Source organism: Phocoena sinus, chromosome 18 (genome assembly GCF_008692025.1).
Source record: "Phocoena sinus isolate mPhoSin1 chromosome 18, mPhoSin1.pri, whole genome shotgun sequence".
NCBI classification, from domain to species: Eukaryota; Metazoa; Chordata; class Mammalia; order Artiodactyla; family Phocoenidae; genus Phocoena; species Phocoena sinus.
The window spans coordinates 79,162,510-79,184,655 of NC_045780.1; the positions used below are offsets into that span (position 1 = coordinate 79,162,510).

Genomic DNA, 22,146 nt, shown 5'->3' on the forward strand with positions numbered 1-22,146 from the left:
CTTTTAGACTGTTGCCTTAAGCGTTGCTAGGCAGGACTAGAGCAGTGTTTCGTCCAGGGCTAATTGCCCTGCTGCTGAGACAAACCTTCCTGAATCCTCTGCCCGGCGTCCTGCTGTGTTCCCGCCTGGCTGGTGGGAAGTGTGTGAGCACCAGAGCCCAAGGTCTCTGAACTTTCGGCGGTTCCTTCCCTCCCCTCGGCGGTCTCCTCCCACATACGTGCTGGACAGCGCTCTGCTGAGCACTCGAATTGGACCCTGAGGTCCCCTGCCCTCGGGGCCTCCGCCCTGCAGACTTAGGCCTCAGCCCAGGACGACTGCTGCGTGGCCTGGACGCTGGATGCCAGAAGCCAGAGTGGCTGGTGCTTGTCTGTCTCCTGTCTGCCAAGGCCACGGCCTCTAAGAGCCCAGCGTGTAGCGCTTCGGAAGCTGCTGCTTCGTGTACTACTTCAGCGAAGGCTAAGTCCGCTTCCTCTATTTCGTCTGGACCCGGAGCAAGGGTCCCACCGAGTGAGTGCCCAGACTCAGAGGCTTTTGCTTTAGTGAAATATTGTGTCTTCCAGCGAGGCTTCATTATTGCTCTTTCCCTGGAGATTTGACTATCTGGTATCAATTGCCCATCATTTTTCTTAGTAGAATGACTTTGCTGGACCTTTTACCCAGGATGTGTTTCATAATAGTCACCATAGATATTATTGTAAACAGTGTTTCCAGATGCCCTGGGTATCGTGGGTGTCGGTGTGGGTGTATGTGAGACCCTGAGGGCTAGGGCTGCTTACCCCCAAAGTGGCACCACTCATTCCAGAGCACATCTCAGGAGGGCCCGTGGAGGGGGCAGTGGATGGGCTTTTGGACGCAGGTGTGCGGGCGGGTGCCTGGCCACTCAGAAGTTCCAGCAAGTCTAAGTACATCTCTGCAGAGTGAGCCGCTCACATCTTGTGGAGCGAATGGGGTGGAGATAGTAAGTGATGTTGCGGTGAAACTATCCTGGTCTCCAGTAGAGTGGACAGTGCACTGGACCTGGTGTTTCAGAATAAAGCCTGAGTTTCTGCTGAGGTGGTGTGGTATATAATTTGCCAAAGAATCTTATGTGCAAGTAACAGTTCTCACCAAAGCTGGAAAGGTTTTTTGTTTGTTTGTTTTTGAGGAGGTTTTCAAGATTATTTGAGGGAGAACCTCTTGTTTTGGTGTTGATCAGTTTCCCAAAAGTGGGGTCTGGCATCTCCCCGTGCCAGGTCTGAGGAGGCCTCAGTGGAGGGAAAGGTCACCTCCAGCCTGTCTGCACAGCCTGCCTGCAGTTTCTTGCTTTGTTTTTGTTTGGTAGAAAGGGGTATTCAGATTACGTGAAAAAGCCGTAGTAGATACACGTCGTGCTGAGAGTCATTCTCTTGTTGTAATGCGAGGAGGAGGAGATGTTGAGTGCATCCATCTTTTCTGAACTTAGATCTGAAATCTCAACTTGCTGAAGAAAGCGTATCTTGTGTGTCTTAGGTCTGTATGTTTTAGTCCTACTTGTCTCAATGAGACAACAGAAAACTGAAGACTGCATTTCGGGAATGGTTTCGGGTAAGGCTAGGTGTTGATTTCAGACTAGTTTTTTGTTTGTTTTGGTTTTTTTTATTACTGAAGAACAGTTGATTTCCAATGCTGTGGCAATCTCTGCTGTACAGCAGTGACTCAGTTACACACATAGAGACATTCTTTTTTAAATATGCTTTTCCATTACCATTTGTCCCAAGAGATGGGATACAGTTCCCTGTGTTACACAGTAGGACCTTGTTGTTCATCCGTTGTAAATGTGGTAGTTTGCATCTACCAACCCCAGACTCACAGTGCATACCTCTCCCTCCCCCCTGCCCCTCAGCAACCACAAGTCTGATCTCTATGGATTTCAGACTAGTTTTGATGCACAGAATCAAACCTGTCACAGAGAACTTGCGCTTGAGAAAAGCTGTGCTGCTGACCTTGAGTCACGGGGTAGATGTCTCCAGGAAACCCTGTGCCTGGTGAGAGCTCGGTGAAGGAGAATGGAGTGGAGTCAGGTCCTGATGGATTAATAGGGTGGTTGAAAGTGATGCAAGCGGGTGAGGAAGCCCAGAAAATGGGAAACAAGTGGACACTTTATTTGATGGACCAATTGGAGAATGTAAATTAATCAAGAGTGAATTCAATGTGTAAGTTATTCAAAAACAGAGAATATTCAGGTTCAAATATCTGAGGCCTAATAGGAAGGATTTTGTTAATTCAGCGGCTTTGGTCACTCAGCGAAATCAGTCATTTGTACGAGGGCATCATGTCCGGCATTCACAATGGGGGCCGGGAGGGTGGATGTCTTCCTGGGACACCGCCCCCCCTTCATTCTTCGTCCCACGCTCAGGACCAAGTCCTTGTCTCCTTTTTACGTTGCCCTTTCCTCGTTTCCTGTGGGTGGGAACTGCAGCGTCCTGGTGGCGGCTTCTGTGTGGTGTGCTTGTCGCGTTTACACAGGCCTGCCACCGAGTAGGGTGACCTGGGGCCTGGCTCCTCGGGAGAGTCCACAGGGGCGTGGTTCCCCGGGGGTGGGGGTGGGGGTTTGCTTTTCATTTTTCCCCTTCATTTACCTAAGTAACTCAGAGTACTTGCCCGCTCTTTCCCCTACGATTTCTCACTCTGAAACATCCCACTCTGCTCTGACGTCAGCTGTCGCCTTAGCTACTGGCACCCAGAGTGCGTAGTTTTAGGTGCCGCTTGGCTGTTTTGCTCCCTTAAGGCCTTGGCGGGGGATCCCCACTGAGGGGAGCGCCCTCGCAGGCATGGGTGTTTTGCTGGGACACTCGTCTGTCCTGAGGCAGATAAGCGTGTGCAGAGTGGGCGTGGTGGCAGGGCTGGGAGGCTGGGACGAGCGGGTGTTTCCCCTCGGCTACGCTGGTGTGAGGAAAACCTCTGTGTCCCAGTGCTAGGAGGGCCCAGGTCCTGCCGCTCCCCACTTCCAATGCCTGGATCCAGAGGTGTGCTCGGTACCAGTACCGGTACTGGTCACGTGAGGTGCTTCGTACACCACAAGGAGGCATTTCTAAGCGTCCAAGTGTGACTGAATCTCCTAAACGTGTTCTGGGGAGGGCCTCCTTTGTTGGGCCGCTCCTGCAGCCCCGAAGAGCCCACGGCATCCCTGCCCCCTACCCCTCACCGCAGGGAGCAAGCCGGTGACAAGGTGCCTGTAACATGAAGACGCCAGCAGTGACTCAGCAAAGACCCAAGAGGTGACGGCGCCCCCAGCACGCCTGGGTGCCCCAGGCTTGGCTGGTGGTTTTAAGGGGCCTCCAGATTCTCAGAAAAGAAATCTCAGTGGGCTTCACGTAAATAGTAAGCATGTGCTCAACAGGACATATATATACGAGGGAGAGTTGGCTCTAGTATTCAACCAAAAAAGTCACAACTGGGAAGAGATTGTTTTGAGGACATTGACACCTGGTTCATGAATCGAAGCATTCAGAAAATGGTTCTAAGATGTCCTTTGATGAAGGACACGTACCACTAAGCTTATCTTGATTTTTACCAAAGAAAAATGTTTTCTTCATATATTATATTAAAAATTTACTTGGTAATAATTGTTTGTAATGATTAACTACTGGCGCAAAGGCCTTTGTTAGGAGGTTATCTTGGTTTTTTTTTTTTAAGAGAGAAAGAGACAGTGGATCTTGGACTGAATTATGAAAACATGAAGCTTTGGGGAAAGGAATTGAAGGATGTAAAAACAAAATGTGGTTGGGAATCCCTTGTTCTAAGTAAGGCAGAATGTAAGGGAAAGGTATTTTTATTCTTTTAATTATTGTCATTAGTCCATATTCTCTTTGACCTTTTGGGGGTTTTTTTTGCGTTACGCGGGCCTCTCACTGTTGTGGCCTCTCCCGTTGTGGAACGCAGGCTCCAGACGCGCAGGCTCAGCGGCCATGGCTCACGGGCCCAGCCGCTCCGAGGCATGTGGGATCTTCCCGGACCAGGGCACGAACCCGCGTCCCCTGCATCGGCAGGCGGACTCTCAACCACTGTGCCACCAGAGAAGCCCTTTCTTTGACCTTTATAAATATGCATGTGTTTTGTGTATTATATATTTCTTTACATAATTATTTTCTTAACATCCATAAAAATTTAAGTTACCCTTTTTTCCCCTCGGGAATATAGTATTTGAGTTAAGATTCCAAAGTGTCTCTGTTCTGTATATCCCACATGTATTTTAAAATAGGCAGTAGAAAAACTACATTTCTGTTTATAATATTTCGTATTTGGATTGAATCAGATGCTGATTTTGTACATGAGATTTGAAAGAAGATTTTATTAGAACTGGTACGAATATACAAGCATTATTCCTCTAATGTGGATCAAAACAGCTAATGAAAAATATTTCTGCCTCAAAACCTTGTTTCTGCATTAATTTGAGGCAGATTTGGCCCATGCTCCTTCAGCTTATTTGGGACAGAATCATCAAACTCATGGGCGTGAAAGGAACTGGAATTCCTGTCGTTCTCCCCCCACTGGAGGGTGGTCACCAGGGTCTGGAGCAGGGATTTCCGGCTCTGGTTTCACGTTGGCGATCCGTCAGGGTCAACTCACACACCTTCCCGTAGCTCCACCTCAGACTAAGGAGTCATCCAGACACAGGCCCGGGGGCTCAAGCTGCTTTTGAGTCCTCGGGGGACGGTGTGCAGCCAGCTTGAGGGGCTGTTGAAGAGGGAAGCTTGCAAGTATCGTGAGCAGCCCAGCCCGGGGCGGGCCCACCTGGGGCCTGGGTGTCCTGGGGCTGCCAGCACGGCACCGTCCCATCTGCGCTCCAGGCTCACTGTTGTTAGGGACCATTTTTGCCAAACTTCTACTGGATTCCGCTGTTGCAGCGATAATTGCCCTTGACCATGATAACTTATTTGTGGATTACGTAAGTGTGGGCGTGGCTTTGTGTTACGATTCGAGCTGTTTTTACAGATAGGTTGCTTTTAAAGAACAAATTTGTCTTTCACAGTGAATAACTCATTTATCCCTTTTGTTTTCAGGCTGTTGAAAATCTTTGTTCTCACAAAGTTTCCCCAGTGCTCTACCAGCAGCTGCGCCAGGTCTGTGAAGGCCACGTCCAAGCACAAATCCTTCAGTTTAGAGAATATCCTTTTTTTGGCTTGTGAAGTTCCTATTTATTACCTAAATCTTTTGAAACTGAACATTAATAGGATAAAGAACTAATGAGTATCCTTAATATTAAAGCAAAAGCTCTATAGAGACAAAACCTTACGCTTGTATTATATAACCCAGCGTAGCAGATGTTTTTGGTGGAGTTTTCACTGTTTAAATTACTTGGCTGATCTGATTGAAGTCAGTGTCCGTTTCTCTAGTGCATTTGGAAGCGTTTAGGAAGAGTCTGAAAAACACCTTAAGGTTGGAGTGCTGCGGTTCTTTTTTCTTGTTTTTTAAAGATCTGTGTTAGTTTTCTGTGATTATAACCAATTCCCACAGAGTTGGCCGCGTGACCCAACCCCGGCCTGTTGGCCCGCGCTCTGCAGGTCGGCTCGCGCTGGGCTCAGGGGCTCTCGGCTCTGGGCCTCGCCAGCCCAGATCACGCCGGACCTTTGGTCACGACGAAGCCTTGCCCCGGGTGGGGCCGCACCTGGCCGCAGCCCCCAGGCCTCCCAGCACCTCAGGTTGGCTGGCGTGGGCTTGACCCTGTGCAGCCTTGCTGGCCCCTGCTGGCCACGGAGGCCGGTCAGGGCGCCGCCACGTGAGGAGCGCCTCGGCTCATCACTGGGCACCGGAGCTGCCGGGCCGCTGCCGAGGTGGCACCTCCCTACGTATGCTTACGACGCAGACTTTTTCAGACTGTTGGCGGAAGGTCTGATACCATGGGCCATTGTAGTTGTGAGCAGTTGTAACGTTCTTCCAGAATTACTTGTTAACCCTTCAACTATTTGGTCTTTGCTGTGACTCGCTCTGTTTCTGAGTTAGGAGCGGACCCTCGAGAAAATGAGTGAGGCGCTTGGCTGGGACCCCTGTGGCTGTGGTCAGTGCGCCCCCAGCGCCTTCCGATTTCACACGCCAGAAACGGGCTGCTGTGTGTTGTCTCCTCTCTCTGTGCTCGGAATGTTGCATGGAACCTTGCAGCCGTGCCGAGCCGCGCGCCTGCTGCACCTCGGCCAAGGGGCCGCACTGAGGGGTGCCCCCGTGTCTGGTGCCGTGGAGCTGAGACAGGCTGGAGCAGGGCTGAGGCCCGGGAGGCCGGCTCCTTGCCTCCGCCAGCTGCCTGCGCTCCCGTCCAAAGGGAGTAACGGTGCGCCGTGCGGCTGGGTGTGAGGGTGCTGTGTGGGCCGTAGGCAGTGTAGACGTCGTGACCGTGGGGCTTCGATTAACCTGTGCACGCAGTGCCCGGGTGCTTGGCGAGGTTTTCCCTAGGATCCCGCACCAGGTGTCTTTTGCTGTAAACAGCGTCCCGAAAGCCGGGTCGTGCACGTGGTGCACGGATGAGACGTGACGTACAACTCTGTGCGACCAGAAGTGACCGTTGGCCCTCAGCCGTTGTCCTCCGTCTGCCCGTCCCCCGGTGCTGTTCATGGTGGCTGGCTTCCTCGCCTCTGGGACAGCATCTCCAGAGCTGCCCTTTGGGGCGGGGCCTTTGGTCCACCCCCCATCCCACGAAGCCTCAACGGGCAGTGGGGTGAAAGGGAAACGGGGAGGGGCAGGAAGAGATGGAGGCAGGGGAGTGCAGGCAGGTTCATCACAGGTAGGCAGGGAGACACGGAGGCTGGAAACCACCTGTGTGGCTTCTGAGCTTCTGCCCTTTCGGTATTCTGATCACTAAGCAACATGCCCGACTCGGAGGTGAGGAGAGCGGAAAGTAAGGGGTAAACATTGCAACAAGTAAATTGGCCGGTGTTTCTGAAGTTTTCCTTAGCAGGTCTGCACAGACTCGCTAGATAGTGTTTTATTTTTAAAGAAGATTAACACATGCTGGCAGGATCACTGCAGACAAATGGTAAGCCTGCTAACATGCTCCCTGAGTGGGCCTCAGTGCACACGCCCCCTTGGGTCTTTTCCTCCAGTCTCTGGCTCAGCTGGACGGAAGGCAGATCTGAGTAGCTGGGAGTCTGTGCCCCCTTTGCATCCAGCTGTGTTGTTTGTTTTCTTTTAAACCACAGCGTGGGCCCATCCATCTTCCCTCAACCCCCAAGGAAGGCAGGGCCCGGTTGGGAGCTGGGATGGGGAGTTCTGTTCAGGTCAGGTGCTGCCATCCAGCTCCGACCGAGCTGGACAGTGGCTGGAGAAGAGTGGGGACGGCCTGCTCTTCTGGGGTGGGGCTGGCTGTGAGCTTGGCCTTCGGGCCAACCACACAGGTGACTCGTGCCTGTGATTCCCCGTGGGTCTCTGAAGTTTTCCTTGATCTCAGTTTATGCCAGAGAATCAAGCCTGAATCTCAGGAGTTTACTGTAACTAGACAACCAGGCTTAGATTTAGTAGATATATTGACTCTAATTTGGTTTTATATATATGAGTTTTCAGGGTGACCTGGCTGAAAATTATGTAAGTGAGAGAAGAGATAGTATCAATAGCTTCCCTAACTAGGTTGAATTCTTTGGTTTCCTGGCTGAGGTGAGTAGGCAACAACGAATGAGTCTCTCTTGGGCCAGGCACCGGGGGACGGTAGAAACAGGTGAATGTGTCGGGAGGGTTCTCTCTACGTGTGTAAGCAAACCTCCACGACACAGTCTGCGGCGCTCCCTGAGAGAGCCCCGGGGCCACCGCCCACCACGTGAGCCTGCAAAGTAAAGTCGAGTACAGACACGTGGCTGAGAGCCTCATGCCAGCGTAACGAGCCGGAATGCTGGAAGAATTCAGCTTAGAGCATCTCCCAGTCTAAGGAGGTTTCACCACGTCAGTCAGGAAATGACTGAATTTCAAAGGCATCTTTGAGGCGAAGTGCTGTACAATCCCTCCAGTCAGATTTTCTGGATAAAAGAGATGAAAAGCAAACACCAAGGGGAACATGTAAATTCAGGGAAAAATCAATCATGAGGGTCTTGAAGATAAAAACATCTTTTCATTGAGAAGCAATCATGTTAGATTAGAGACAGCCAGGGTTGGATGTTTTGTTGGTAAGGTACGTAAATAAGTCAGGTCCTCCTCTTGCCCTCCAGATCATGATCAGAAGTATCTTCCTGTTTCTGGATCGTACTTACGTGCTTCAGAATTCCATGCTTCCTTCCATCTGGTGAGTGTCCCCCGGTCCTGGTCTGTGGCTGAGGCTGCGGCCGACCTGTGTCTCCGATGGTTGATTTGATGACACGTGCCCGACCGTCTGTGGCCCTCTGTGTTGGCCAGGGTCGCTGGCACACAGGCCTGCCCCTCAGTGGCTCTCGGCCCGGAAGTGTCTGTCACCATGAGGGGCAGCTGCCGAGCCGGCAGCCGCCAGTCCAGCACGTTCTCCTGTGGGCATGGAAGTGCCTTGTGAAGTCTGTTTCTGTCACCTCTTCCACCTCTGCTCTGGGAAAGGCTGGGGAGCCGGTCAGTCTCTAATGGCGCCTCCCGGTACTCTGCTGATGGGCCGGGCACAGGGCGTTGGCTTCCATCTGCTCGGGGCAGTGAGAGTCGGGAACCCTGTGCCCACATTGCCCTGGGTCCCTGGTCCCCGACTTCCAGCGTCGTCCCCGAGCAGCTCAGCCTTGGTGACAGGGCCTGTCTGTGGTCTCGCCCTCGGTCCTCCTGGCCTGTGCCCACGTGGACGTCCGCTCCGATTCAGCACGCTGTGCCCTCTCGCCACCTCTAAGCCCCGTCCTGTAAAGTCACTTCCTTTTCTAGCTTCCTGGCCGTCCGTTCACTCTGACCCAGGGCCGTGCGATTTCTCCTTCTACCACCGGGAAATCGCTTGTCTTTGTGTACCGTAACCCACGCGTGGGGCGGCTGGGGCCGTCTCTCCCACCTGATCCCATGTCCCCTGTGCTCCTCTGTCCTCTCAGCCCCGACTCCTGCACGCCTCCTACTAGACACCCACGAACCTCTGCAGGACAGATCGTCATTACTCAGAGAAACAAGCAGTTTGGAAAAGCCGATGATGACAGGAAGTCACAGAGCTCCTCCTCTGTGCGGGGCTCTGTCCTCAGGGCTTCAGCACCTCCTGACTCCATCCTTAGAGCAGCTCCATGAGGGATGACTGTCCTCCACATGGAGAAAGTGAGGCAGCGCGGCTGCCGCCGCAGGACCTTCTTCTGAAGCCGCGCTCTCAGCTCAGGCTCCAGCAAAGCCGCCAGGACGTTCCCGCGGCTCCCTCCTCCCCCGGCGCGCCTGGGCACAGCAGCCTTCCTCTCCCCGCCTCCTCCCGTCTCAGCAAGTGGGCCGCTCCCACGGACTCCGCAAAGCTCAGGCCGGGGCTCCACTGTACACCCAAGTTTCTCACGCACCGTCTCAGCGATCCCTGCCGTCCTGCACGAGTGCACTTTCCTCCCTGCCTGCTGCAGTGGACGGGGGCTGGTGGGCTTCACGCTCTGGGCAGTGCCGTCAGGTTGGACAGCAGGGTTACGTTATAAACTACGTTTAGACTCTGGAGCCTGACAAGCTGGGCACAGCAAGCTCCTTGTAATCTCTGCCTCAGTTTCTCCATCTGGAGGACGGTCATCCCTCGTGGAGCTGCTCTAAGGATGGAGTCAGTCAGGAGGTGCTGAAGCCCTTAGGACAGAGGAGCAGAGGGGATGTGGGATCACGGAGAGGAAGAGGGCCCCAGCCGCCCCACGCGTGGGTTACGGTACACAAAGACAAGCGATTTCCCGGTGGTAGAAGGAGAAATCGCACGGGCCTGGGTCAGAGTGAACGGACGGCCAGGAAGCTAGAAAAGGAAGCGACTTTACAGGACGGGGCTTAGAGGTGGCGAGAGGGCACAGCGTGCTGAATCGGGAGGGAGCGGGCTGGGGGAGTGCGATGGACTCTGGTTTGCACCCTCAGTTCCGTCGTCCTGTGGCCAGGGCCACACAGGAGGAGCAGCTGGAGGATGGGGGCAGGGCAGGCGGAGGGTCCCAGGGCTCCTGGGCAGGACGGCGGAAGCCCACTGACCCATGCAGGAAACAGGCAGCATTGATGAGGAAAGAAATAGAAGGCACACCAGACAGTCAAGAAGGAAAATTTTTTAAAAAAAGGAGTTCTTGACACCCAGACCAGAGAGTTAGCAAGTCAGTAGCTTGGGGGTGATATCCATAGTGTAGCTGGAGCTTCACCCAGAACTTCTAAGAAGTAAAACTAAAACAGTCTTGTCTTCTCTGTTTGTACAGGGACATGGGATTAGAACTCTTCAGAAACCATATTATTAGTGATAAAATGGTTCAGACAAAGACCATCGACGGCATCCTGCTGCTGATCCAGCGGGAGCGGAGCGGGGAGGCCGTGGACCGCAGCCTGCTGCGGGGCCTGCTGGGCATGCTGTCCGACCTCCAGGTGGGCCCTGCGCGTCCTCACAGCCCGCTGGGCGGCGCTGCACCCGGGCCACGAGGTGGCCACGACGTCGGTGTCGGAACTGACACCGTTAGGGTATTGGTGCAAGTATGGGAGGGGAGTGACTCGGCTGGCACTCACCCGGAGGCGGCCGGGGCCTGGGAGCACCCTGGGCAGAGCAGGGCGGCTGGGTGGGCCCAGGCAGCTTGTCCTGGGCACAGGTCACGGCAGCCGTGCGCCCTCGACGTGGGCTGCACCAGCACTTCAGGCTGAGAGCTGGGCTTCTTCGCTGTGATTGGTCGTTAACCCTGCTCATTTTTTAGGTGTATAAAGATTCATTTGAACTGAAGTTTTTGGAAGAAACTAATTGTTTATATGCTGCAGAAGGCCAAAGGTTAATGCAAGAAAGAGAGGTGAGGCAACGAAATGTTTCTGAATTGCCTTATTTCATTTTCATAGATGTGTATCTAAGTGTGATTTCTAAATGTTTGTCTCTTCACGCTGGCAAACATCTCACTGAAAATCTTCCGAAAGTTGCAATCTAGTTTAAATTCCAGTGATGAGCTTCTTTGTGAGGTTATTAAGGGCTTAATTTTTTTCTCCTAATTTAGAAACCCTTCTGTTGCCCCCCACCCCCAGCAAAAAAAAAGCAGTGAAATAGCTTCTAAAATACATAAAGGAACTCAAGCTGAAACAAGAGTTTAAAAGATAATTCTTAAATATGAAAGAGAAACCTGACATGTTAAAAATTTTCATCTCTGTGAGGCATTGAAAAGATTACCCAAAAAGCCACTGGAAAAAACCATGTGTTTAGTAGTAATAAGAACCCAAAAACTTGATAGCTGGTTTCTTGGGTATCAGAGCCCAGCTCAGCAGGAAGCCCCTCGGGACCGTCACAGGAGGGGGAGTCGGAGACCGGCCTGGCTGCCGCCCCCGGGTCAGAGCCTCAGCAACCCCTGTCATGGGGCCTTTGCTGTGTAGGCAGGTGACCCTTCGCCCCTGGAAACTCAGAGAGAGTGTGCTTTGAGATCTCCTGCAGCCACTCTCTTTGGGGCCTCAGAGGAACAGCCTGTTGCTTGACGTTTGCCGACCCCGCCAAGCGTGGGCTGGGGGGTGCCGTGCTGCCTGCCCCCATTCCAGACGTTACCTTCAGTCTCCAGGATGGGGCTGAGGGAGGCCTCCTGCCGTGTATCTCCCTCCCCCTCCTCAGCACCCCTGCTCCTGGTACTCCGTTAATGTTTGGGCCTGAATGTACAGTCTGCTTTTTTTTCTTAAATAAGGAAAACAGTATTTCAGCTTCTTGGGTAACATGAAGGTTTTTGTTGCTGATGTGTTTAAATGTTGTGTTTGGAAGGTTCCGGAGTACCTGAACCATGTGAGTAAGCGCCTGGGGGAGGAGGGTGACCGCGTGATCACGTATCTAGACCACAGCACACAGTGAGTACCACTCCCGCGCTCAGCTCCGTGACCCGCAGCGTCTTGTAGGCTCACTCGCTGCTCTCTGAACCCGAACGTATTCAGCTCCTGGGACAGTTTGCTTGTTGTCTGTGATTACTCAGCACTTGTAAGTCACACTGACTTGTGGCCTGTGGTGAGTTATCGTCCAAAGGGAGTGATTCAGGCTGAGATACTTGGTATCTTTTTATAGACAGTTTATAATTTATGTTATAAATGTATAATAAATTTATAGAAGTTTATGTTAATGAGGTACCATCGAGTATAGGCAGTTTCGGTTGTAAAGTTTTGTTGCACATCTGATATAGCTGTGATTTTTTCTTACGGTACTCAGTCACATTATTCTTTCTTTTAACGTTTACTTATTATATTTATGTTTGGTTGCACCGGGTCTTAGTTGTGGTATGCAGGATCTTTTGCCGCAGCATGCGGGCTTCTCTCTAGTTGCGGTGCGCGGGCTCCAGAGCGCGTGGGCTCTGTAGTTGTGGTGCCCGGGCTCGGTAGTTGTGGCCCACGGGCTTAGTTGCCCTGCGGCACGTGGGATCTTAGTTCCCCGACCAGGGATCGAACCCGCGCCTCCTGTGTTGGAAGGCGGATTTTTAACCACTGGACCACCAGGGAAGTAACTTGTCCCTTCTCTTTGCATCCAGTTTTTTTTTTTTCCTCTAAACCTGAGGTCAGTGTTTGGCTAGGGAAAAGTACAAGGGCAGGTTTTGTGAGTGTCTGCGTCGGGCACATAATGTTTATTCAAGTGAGGAAGATTAGAGCAGAAACGTGAGAGACAGAAAAGAGAGATGTTTTTAAGAGGGAAAGTGCTAAAACGTGCAGAACGTGGTGACTCCCGGGGTGGGGGGAGGGGCCAGGCAGGATGAAAGAAAGGGACAGGATGCGACAGCTTGAGAACATGGAAAATAGAGGGTCGTGAAGCAGAGGTAAGGCTGCTGTCAGACACCTGGCACTGGAGGTGCGGTGCCGTCGGGCCGAAGCAGGGTCCACGGGGGTGGGAGGGGGTGGGGGGGTGGAGGAGACTGTGTGCAGCGCCCAGTGGCGCCGGGCCCCTCGGCCCCTCCTCCCCGGCCTACGGTGTGTAGATGCTGTGTTATAACTGCCCCCTCCCCAGTCTCGCTTAGGAGTGTCTGAGAGTTAAGCAGAGCAGAGGGTGGCCCCCCTCGGGTTAGGGTTTCGAGGGGCGCTGCCCGAGGTGGCTCCTGTGGTGTCGGGCGATTCAAAGGTCACAGAGTGAGAAACGGTTTTCGGAGAAACAGGAGGGAGGTGGCGCAGGTAAGGAGCCGCAGCAGCCTATGGGCTGCGCTCCGGGCGCCCCTTCCCGCCTCACCCGTGCACGCCGCTACCCTCGGGACGGGCGCTGCAGGTGTCTGGGCCCTCCACGCCCGGAGCCCGAGTGCCTGCCGCGCCTCCCCCTGGGGTCACCCTGAAGTTCACCTGAGGTGGTGCGGTGAAAAATTCCTCAAAATGAAGGCCGAGGTCTATACACCTGGGAGCGAAGTGAGGGCTCTGATCTCCTAAAAGAAGAGCTGAGCGAGCAGGGTGATGGGTGAGGAGCGGCCGCTCTGAGAAGTCAGATTCTGAAGAGTGGTCCTGGGGGAAGACAGGCAGGAAGAAGTGAGGGCAGAGGGGCAGCTGTGGCACCCGGGCGGGGCAGGGTCGCGGGCAGCCCGCCCGGGTCGTCCCCAGGTGCGGTGGGCGAGGGTGCCTCCCTTCCGCTGCTGTCTGCCTCTCCCGGGGCCCTGGTGACCTGAGTCTGTGTCGGCGTCGGCGTGTGCTGACTTGGGCTCAGCTGCGTGGACGGGGGTCCCCGTCCTCCACGGCCGACAGGCTCTCCCCTGTACTTCCTTCCTGACACGCCTCTGTTTACTTCCCAGGAAACCACTGATTGCCTGTGTGGAGAAGCAGCTGTTAGGAGAACATTTAACAGCGATTCTGCAGAAAGGTAGGTTTTCCCAGCTCTGTGTCTCTGCACTGATTGCTCGTCCCTGATTTGCTAAGAGAGTTAGCGGAGCATTGTAGGCACGCGAGGACACTTGTTGTTGTGAGAAGACGGGCACTAAAATCATCGGAAAAATGATGGACATTAGCCCTTGAGGGGAAAATTGATGACACGCAATAGTGAAAGGCACATGTAAGAACCACGGTTTAAGCTAAAATCACGTGAAGTCCTATCCAGGCTGAGAGGTTGGTTGCGAGAGGCCCTCTGGCCGGCAGACGGCCTGGGCTGTGCTCACAGGCCCCATCCTGTACAGGGACGTCCCTCCTGGGCACTGACCCGCAGGTGTGGACGCGCGCGGTCCGACGGGCCGGGGGCGGCCGCGGGCTGCATCCCTGCCGTGCGTGCGGCTCTGCGGCAGACGAGCTGCTGGCGCCATGGCCCCAGGACAGAGGCGGACCAGGCCAGCTCGGCACGCGGCTGACGGTGCGGTTTTGGCGCCGTGCTGTTAGAGGTGATGTGCCGTTTTCACTCCACCCTCACTGTAACGAGCACAGTCTAGCCTTGCACACTTTAGTGCGTGGTGTTGCTTTTTATATCATTCAGTGTTGTGTTTGGAGCCACGGGATCTGTTTCAAACTATTGGAAACCTTAAAGTCTAATTTTGGGAAGGCCCAATAGCCCCCAAATGCGTCTGGTTGGAGTCTGCTTTGCCAGATGGTAATATTATCTCTAATGAGACACTAAACGTGGGGCTTCCAAGTGAAACCAGAATGAAGCCAAAAGGAGAGAATTAGTGTTTGTGAGCATCTGCTGTACTTCATGTAAAAGCCTTCTGGTCCTAGAACAGCCCCAGTTTACAGGAAAACCGAGCGAGACACTAGTGCCTCAGATCACGGCCTGAAAGCCAAGGGCCAGGGTGCGAATCTGGTGTCTCCTGCTCACATCACACTGGAGCCCACACACTGGTACGTTTCCACGTGGATGGAGCCTCGATTTACTGTCCACCTGAAACAAGTGTCCTCCGATTTCATACTAGGTGTTTATTAAAAAGGAGTCACTTTTGGGGGGGGCGGGGGCGCCACGTCGTATGACATGAGGGATCTTAGTTCTCCGACCAGGGATCGAACCCTCGTCCCCTGCAGTGGAAGCACAGGGTCTTAACCACTGGACCACCAGGGCGGTCCAAAAAGGAGTCACTTTTAGAAGAAAAGGGAACTTCAAGTAGACAGTAGAAATTTGGATGAATCATTTCAGTGTGTTTCAAGAAAATGGTAAATTATATATATGTAAGAGTATAGTCTAAATTTTATTAAAGGCATTTTAAAAATTAAAAGCTATAATTTTTGAAGTTTTAAGTCATCATTCAGCATTTCAGTAGATCAGTTGTAGAATAAATTATCTGCATCAGTAGATCAAAGCGTAATTGAGAGAAATACAGACATTTAGAGCCTTGCTCAGGGTCCGTCGGCACAGCCTACGTGTTTGTGTGTCTTTGACGTGTGGACGGTGCCTGATTCACAGCAGAAGCTGAGGCTGCAGTCACGTGACTGGCTCACAGCTTCTCCGCTCTAACCTCACTGCCTCCCCACAGTTACCAGAAAGCAGGTGGTTAGAGCGTCCTTCACGAAGCTCTTCTGGCTGTGGTGGTTTTAGAAAATCTTTGTAAATCTTTGTTAAAACCTGAAATAGTAAAGACCTAAAAAAATGCTGTCAAGCACCTCCAAGTATCTGATAAACAATACATGTTTTCCTTCCACAATTTATTATACAGGCGAATAAAATAAGTCAACTAAAACATTAGATTTGATAGCTTATCTTAGGCAGATACACTTTCTGGCTGATGGACTAAATCAGAAGTGATTTGGGGTCGTAAAGCTCCCAGGTCAGAGAGTTGGTGTGAGCGTTCTTCCGACCTTTGCTGCAGTGGCCAAATAAGGGGCCTCCGTGCGGGGAAGGAGTGGGGACGACACCTCCCAGCGTGGTGCTCGGGGGACCAGACTCGCCTGCTGGGCTGCGTCACGGGGCCTTGCCCGCCTAGGAACCAGCCGACCCCTGGGTTTCCGCGTCCGCGGGGGCCCTGTGTGCCGCGAGCCCTGGCCCAGCTAGCTTTTGCTCGCGCCGCCATCCCGCCCGCCGTGCCGAGCTAACGTTGCCGTGTGATCTCAGGGCTGGACCACCTGCTGGATGAGAACAGAGTGCCTGACCTCACTCAGATGTACCAGCTGTTCAGCCGCGTGCGGGGCGGCCAGCAGGCGCTGCTGCAGCACTGGGGCGAGTATATCAAGGTGCGTGGCATCGGTCGGGCTCTGTGAGGGACGGGCGTGGGGCCACCGTCACACGCCTCCCTCCAGGTCACCCGTGCACAGGAGTTTGAGGGATGAATACCGTCCGGGTGTAAGCACGTTTTAAAAGCTGCCATTTGGCCGTTTGTCGTCAGCGTAAGTATCGGGTTGGCCAAAAAGTTCCTTTGGTTTTCAAGTAGAAATAAAAGACACATTTTTCATTTTCACCAAGAATTTTATGGAACAACTTATTCACTGTTTTGTTCCACTACCTTCTGCCATTTTTCAGGCAACTTCATAATTCCGTCGTCCCAAAACTTTTTACCTTTTTCAGCAGAGAGCTGTTCAGGTGCCTTTCACTGTCTTCCAGGGAATTGCATTTTTTTTCATTAAGAGAATTTTGTAAAGACTGAAATAAATGGAAATCTGAAGGTGCAATGTCTGGTGATACGGTGGATGAATCAGAACTTCCCAGCCAAGCTGTAACAGTTTTTGCCTGGTCATCATAGAAACATGCGGTCTTGCCTTATCCTGATGGAAGATTATGTGTTGTTTCCTGTTGACTAATTCTGGACGCTTCTCATCGAGTGCTGCTTTCAGTTGGTCTCATTGGGAGCAGTACTTGTTGCAATTAATCGTTTGGTTTTCCGGAAGGAGCTCATAATAGAGGACTCCCTTCCAATCCCACCCCACACCCAACATCACCTTTTTTGGATGAAGACTGGCCTTTGGTGTGGTTGGTGGTGGTCCATTTCACTTGCCCCACGATCTCTTTACTGTACAGTATCCACTTTGCATCGCCCGTCACAATTTGTTTTAAAAACGGAACGTTTAAGTAGAGAATTATCTGCGGAAATACCATCAAGTAGGTTTTTTTCACGTTACTTACGTGGAACCCAAACATCAAAGCGATGAACATAACCAGGCTGGTGGGAATGATGTTCAGTGCTTGCTTTGGAGATTCGGGGTATGTCGGCTGTCTCCCCCGTGGTATAACACTGATTGTCCTCAATGAATGTCTCCATTTGATCGCTGTCAACTTGAACTGGTGTACTCGGCTGGAGCATTGTCCAGCGAGAAATCTCCAGCACAGAACTTCGCAAACCACTTTTGACACGTTCTGTTAGTCACAGCACCTTCTCCATATACTGCACAAATCTTTTTTTGTGCTTCAGTTGTGTTTTTACCTTTCTTGAAATAATAAAGCATAATATGCCGAGAATGTTGTTTTTTCTTCCATCTTCAGTATTAAAATGGCTACACAAAGATTCACGAATTTTGATGTCTTTTTTTAAATGCACGCTGATGTGACAGCTGTCACAACACAGTCTAACAAAATTGTTTTGAATGAAGTTAAAGACAACTAAGCGCTACTAGAGCCATCTTGCAGAAGAGAAGAAACTGAACGAACCTTTTGGCCAACCCGATACTAGCTGAGTTCTACAATCGAGATTTTCAAAAGTTGTTTTTGTGAATCTACTGTATAAACGTGATCTCGTGCCTTTGCTCAGTGGGAACTCTCACGTATTTTGGTATGTCAGGTGGGTGTGTATGCTACTTTGTTTCCTAGAAATCCAGGATTTATTATGTAAGCATGTGCTTGCGGGTTTCTGTGTGTGTATGCATGCATGTGTGTGTGTGTATGGTTATCAAAAGGCAACAGGAGAGATCCTTGTGGTGCTGACTGCTTGTCCTCTTGGCCATGGGTGTAGATGACACACAGGTGATGCCTGCCCAGGCGACGCACACACAGGGAGCTACAGGCGAACACCGCGACCCGTCGGGGTGGGACGGGTGGGCTGTGTCAAGGCCAGTGTCCTGGCTGGGGCGCTGCTCAGTAGCTTCCCACAGGGCACTGTCGGGGAGACGAGGCTTAGTGTGCGAGGACATTGCCACTGTTTCTGCTGCACATGAATCTGTGACTGTCACAGGGAAAATTCAGCTGAGGAAAAAGATAAAGGAAATAATCAGGCCTGAAGTCGCACGTTGGTCTGCATGTGGCCAGCTTGGACACGCATGCACGCACACACGCCCCCAGGATTTTGTGCGGTTGCATTGAGCTGAAAGGCATGAGCGACTCACGCTGGGTCAGCACTGGAGCTTTATGTTAAGAAAGGCCAGTGGAGATTTAGGGTTTTGCCGACCAGTAGTCCTGAGAGAACAGGAACAGGTGCTGAACACAGGAGTTCACCTTTGCAGTGTCCATTCTCGGCAGGAAAAGTCAGTGTGTGAACACGGTTCCGAGGGTCCACTAATGATAAGCAGTTACGCCGTGACAGCACAGTGTTTCCTCACAAAATAAAGCTGACCCTCATGTGTCGTGGTCTTATGTACATTATTTTAAAATCCTGTCAGTGTGAAAGGGTACAGAGTGAAGAGTGAGTCTCTCCTGCCCCTGCTGGTCATGCCCTGTCCCTCTCCAGAAGGTCTTTATGCCATGTCATTTGTACCTTTTCACCAGCGATCAGCCTCCACGGGCACCTTTGACGTGCAACTGTGTGTGTTTCCTGTGAAGACGTGTCTTACGTTGAACCACGGTTGTGTTCAGCGTCTCTTCAGCTGGTAGTTTTTCATCAGATAGCGAACTGTTGTTGTCACGCACAGACTTTTAGTAATGTTTAAATAGCATCTTTAAATTAAAAGTACAGGCTAAAAACCAGGCTCTAAACCACCCACAGTTAGAAGTGAAGGGGAAAGAAAACTATCGTCAGGCAGTCCAACTAGGCGTATCAGGTTAAGGGGGTTACTTTCTATTTGAGGAATTTATAAGTAAAAGTTTTTTCTTCAGAAAGCAACAGACATTTCCCCAGTAATTGATCAATTCTTCCAGAAGCAGAATTGTAACCCTAAAGCATTAGTTGCATATCCACTTAATTTTTAGAAGGTGGACTAAATTTGTGAAACTTTTGAAACTATTTAGTGTTTAACACCAGGAGTGATTAATTTATATAAAACTATCATGATTGTTTGATAGCAGGAGAAAAATTGTGTTGTATCAGAAACCTGTTGATGACTTGAGGTATGTTTTTGCAGACTTTTGGGACAACAATCGTTATCAATCCTGAAAAAGATAAAGATATGGTGCAGGACCTGCTGGATTTCAAGGACCGAGTAGACCACGTGATAGAAGTGTGCTTCCAGAGGAACGAGAAGTTCATCAACCTGATGAAGGAGTCCTTCGAATCGTTCATCAACAAGAGGCCAAACAAACCTGCAGAGCTGATCGGTAGAAACACATGCTTCTATCCTTTTCTTAACAGGGGATAAAGCAGAACCCCAGTAGATTGTTTCCCAAAGATTCAGCCTCCGTATGGGGAGGGCAGGGCACATGCCTTAACAGGACACACCTTCCCAAAAAACCACGCACACAGGTGTGTGCTTATAGGTGTATTAGATACATATGTAAGTGAGTGGTACTTGCATAAGGGTGCATGTAGTTGTGATTTTGTAAGGAAATGGAGCTCGACATCATAAGAGAAGAAGGGACATAAAGATTTATCCTAGTTTGTACTGCTCACAGCTCCAGAGTTGTTTTTGTAAGGATGAGCCCTGATTCTCTATGTCGACTACAAGCCAGTGATTTCTGCTCAGAAACTGGACTGAGGTTTGTTACACAGGAACGTCCTGAGGCTATGAGGATAACCATCAGTCTTTAGATAACACTTAACAGGAGACGCTGTTTAGTTACTGTCGTTGTATCCTCCAGTCAGTACTAAAGTACGGTAAAATCGAATGACATCTCAGGAGATAGCATATTTTAAGGTGAAACAGTTTTTAAATTATCACTTTATATAATTATTTCATGATAATATCAAAATATTTTAGGATTCGCAGAATTTCATTAGTGAGTAAAATTTTTTTTTTTTTTTTTTTGAGATTGACAGGAGGCAAAGGGCAGGGAAGGTGTGATGCAGACTTGGGCTCTGTTGAGGGTTGTTGAAAATGTGTGGTGGGAACATGGGGTTCACTGTACAAGTGACTACTTCTGTCTGTGTTCAGAATATTTCATAATAAAGAATGATAAGGGGAAAAAAGCAACAAGAGGAGAAGTTTAAAGGCAATTTAATTTAGCCTTTGAACCACTTTATGGATTGCGATTTCTCTAAAGATGGTTTCAGACTCTTGGGAGCTTGGGTTCTGCCTTCCTTAAGCCAGGTCATGGTGGGTTCGTGTATCTCAGAAACAAGAAGCCCAAGCAGAACTGCTCTGTCCCTGCATTGTCAGCCCTGAGAAGAGTGCTTTCTCTTGAGAAAGTCTCACCCGGGTGTATCACAGCACATCTTGAAGATGGGGTACTGCCATTTCTGGAGCACTCATGTGTCGTGAGCCCCAGCATGGAATCAAAGTGTTTGTTCTCGGTGCCCTGAAAGTACAGATCTTAGAAAATCAGGTGTTTGCCTTTTTATCTCATAATAATGTCATTTTGGAAAGGTTCCAGAGTGTTACTGTTCAGTTTCTATGTGGAGAAAACAAATCTCTTCCTTCATCTATTTAGAATATGTATTATATAAAGAATGCTTATTTTTCAAATAATTGAACCTCTTACAGCAAAGCACGTTGATTCAAAATTGAGAGCAGGTAATAAGGAAGCAACGGACGAGGAGCTGGAGAGGATCCTGGACAAGATCATGATCCTATTCCGGTTCATTCACGGTGAGCGGGGCTCGTGGCATCTCCTCACCGCCAGGCACAGAGGACGCGGTGTCCACAGAGCATCTGTAGTCGGGCCCCGTCTTCTGTTGAGAAAAACAGGAATGTGTCCGCTTTCCTGTTACCACAGGGACTAGGGTGACAGCTGCCACGAACTGAGTGAGGTGTTTGTGGGAATTCAGTGGGTAGAGCTGGCTGGCGTCAGGGTGGACGCCCCTCTGGCTGTCTCAGCTGTTGAGGTGAACGTTTGCATGGTAGCTATCTAATGACCTAACGTTGTCCTCACTTGCTCATAAATAGGTAAAGATGTCTTTGAGGCATTTTATAAGAAAGATTTAGCAAAAAGACTCCTCGTTGGAAAAAGTGCCTCCGTTGATGCTGAAAAGTCTATGCTGTCGAAGCTGAAGCACGGTGAGTGCGTGGGGCGGGGGTGGGGCTTGGTGCCCGATGGGTGTTCTCCCAGGATGCTCACCTGCAGTCCACTTGTGTCCAGAGTGTGGGGCTGCTTTCACCAGCAAGCTGGAAGGCATGTTCAAGGACATGGAGCTCTCTAAGGACATCATGGTTCATTTCAAGCAGGCAAGTTGTGTTCTTGTCAAGTCAAACAGCTTTTTAAAAAGTATCCTATTTTAAATTGTGAGAAATGATTATGTAAATTATGTACATAAGGATGTGAATTGTGTAGAATCCTCGTCCTTAAAAATTACACCATTAACATCTCACATATTCAAAAAACTTAAATTCAAAATGAAAAAGAAAACTAATCCCTGGGAATTCCCTGGCAGTCCAGTGGTTAAGACTCCACTCTTTCACCGCCAAGGGCCCAGGTTCAGTCCCTGGTTGGGGAACTAAGATCCCGCGAGCTGTGCAGTATAGCCAAAAAAAGAAAAAGGGAAAATAATCCCTGAAATTGCACACTAAAAATTTGACTTAAATGATTTTAATGATCCTTATTTGACTAAAGAAGAGAAAACATTTCTAGTGACTTTAGAACAGGGTATGTGGTTTTGGTGAAATATGTTCCAGGGACTAAAATAAATGAAAAGACAAGGTAAACTGTACTTTGAAAATGACACCATTTACTTTTTAATGAATTAATTCTTTTTGGTGATATTCTAAAGTAATCATTCTGTTCTGATTTTCTTTATTTTTAGTATATGCAGAATCAAAGTGACCCAGGCTCTATAGACCTGACAGTGAACATACTTACGATGGGATACTGGCCGACATACACCCCCATGGAAGTACATCTAACTCCAGAGGTAAGCGTTTTAAAGCCCGAATGCCCTTTGTTATTCATATACTGGTGCTCCAGAGCCCCACGGACCTCCCCCTTGTAGCACCCATGCCGGCACAGATGTGCTGTCTTTCAAGGAGTGTTTAAAT

General features: G+C 50.5%; 1 protein-coding gene across 2 annotated transcripts in view; it reads left to right on the forward strand.

The window, feature by feature from the left end:
- Window positions 1-22,146, forward strand: part of CUL4A (cullin 4A) — a 45,649-nt gene that overhangs the window by 5,518 nt on the left and 17,985 nt on the right. For both annotated transcript variants that reach the window (XM_032611751.1, XM_032611752.1), the window contains exons 3-15: window positions 5,022-5,125; window positions 6,916-6,985; window positions 8,145-8,218; window positions 10,266-10,428; window positions 10,749-10,838; window positions 11,780-11,862; window positions 13,764-13,831; window positions 15,995-16,113; window positions 19,144-19,336; window positions 20,659-20,763; window positions 21,061-21,171; window positions 21,254-21,339; window positions 21,915-22,022. In XM_032611751.1, coding sequence (XP_032467642.1) covers window positions 5,022-5,125; window positions 6,916-6,985; window positions 8,145-8,218; window positions 10,266-10,428; window positions 10,749-10,838; window positions 11,780-11,862; window positions 13,764-13,831; window positions 15,995-16,113; window positions 19,144-19,336; window positions 20,659-20,763; window positions 21,061-21,171; window positions 21,254-21,339; window positions 21,915-22,022 — 1,374 coding nt within the window. The remainder of the gene's footprint in view (window positions 1-5,021; window positions 5,126-6,915; window positions 6,986-8,144; window positions 8,219-10,265; window positions 10,429-10,748; window positions 10,839-11,779; window positions 11,863-13,763; window positions 13,832-15,994; window positions 16,114-19,143; window positions 19,337-20,658; window positions 20,764-21,060; window positions 21,172-21,253; window positions 21,340-21,914; window positions 22,023-22,146) is intronic.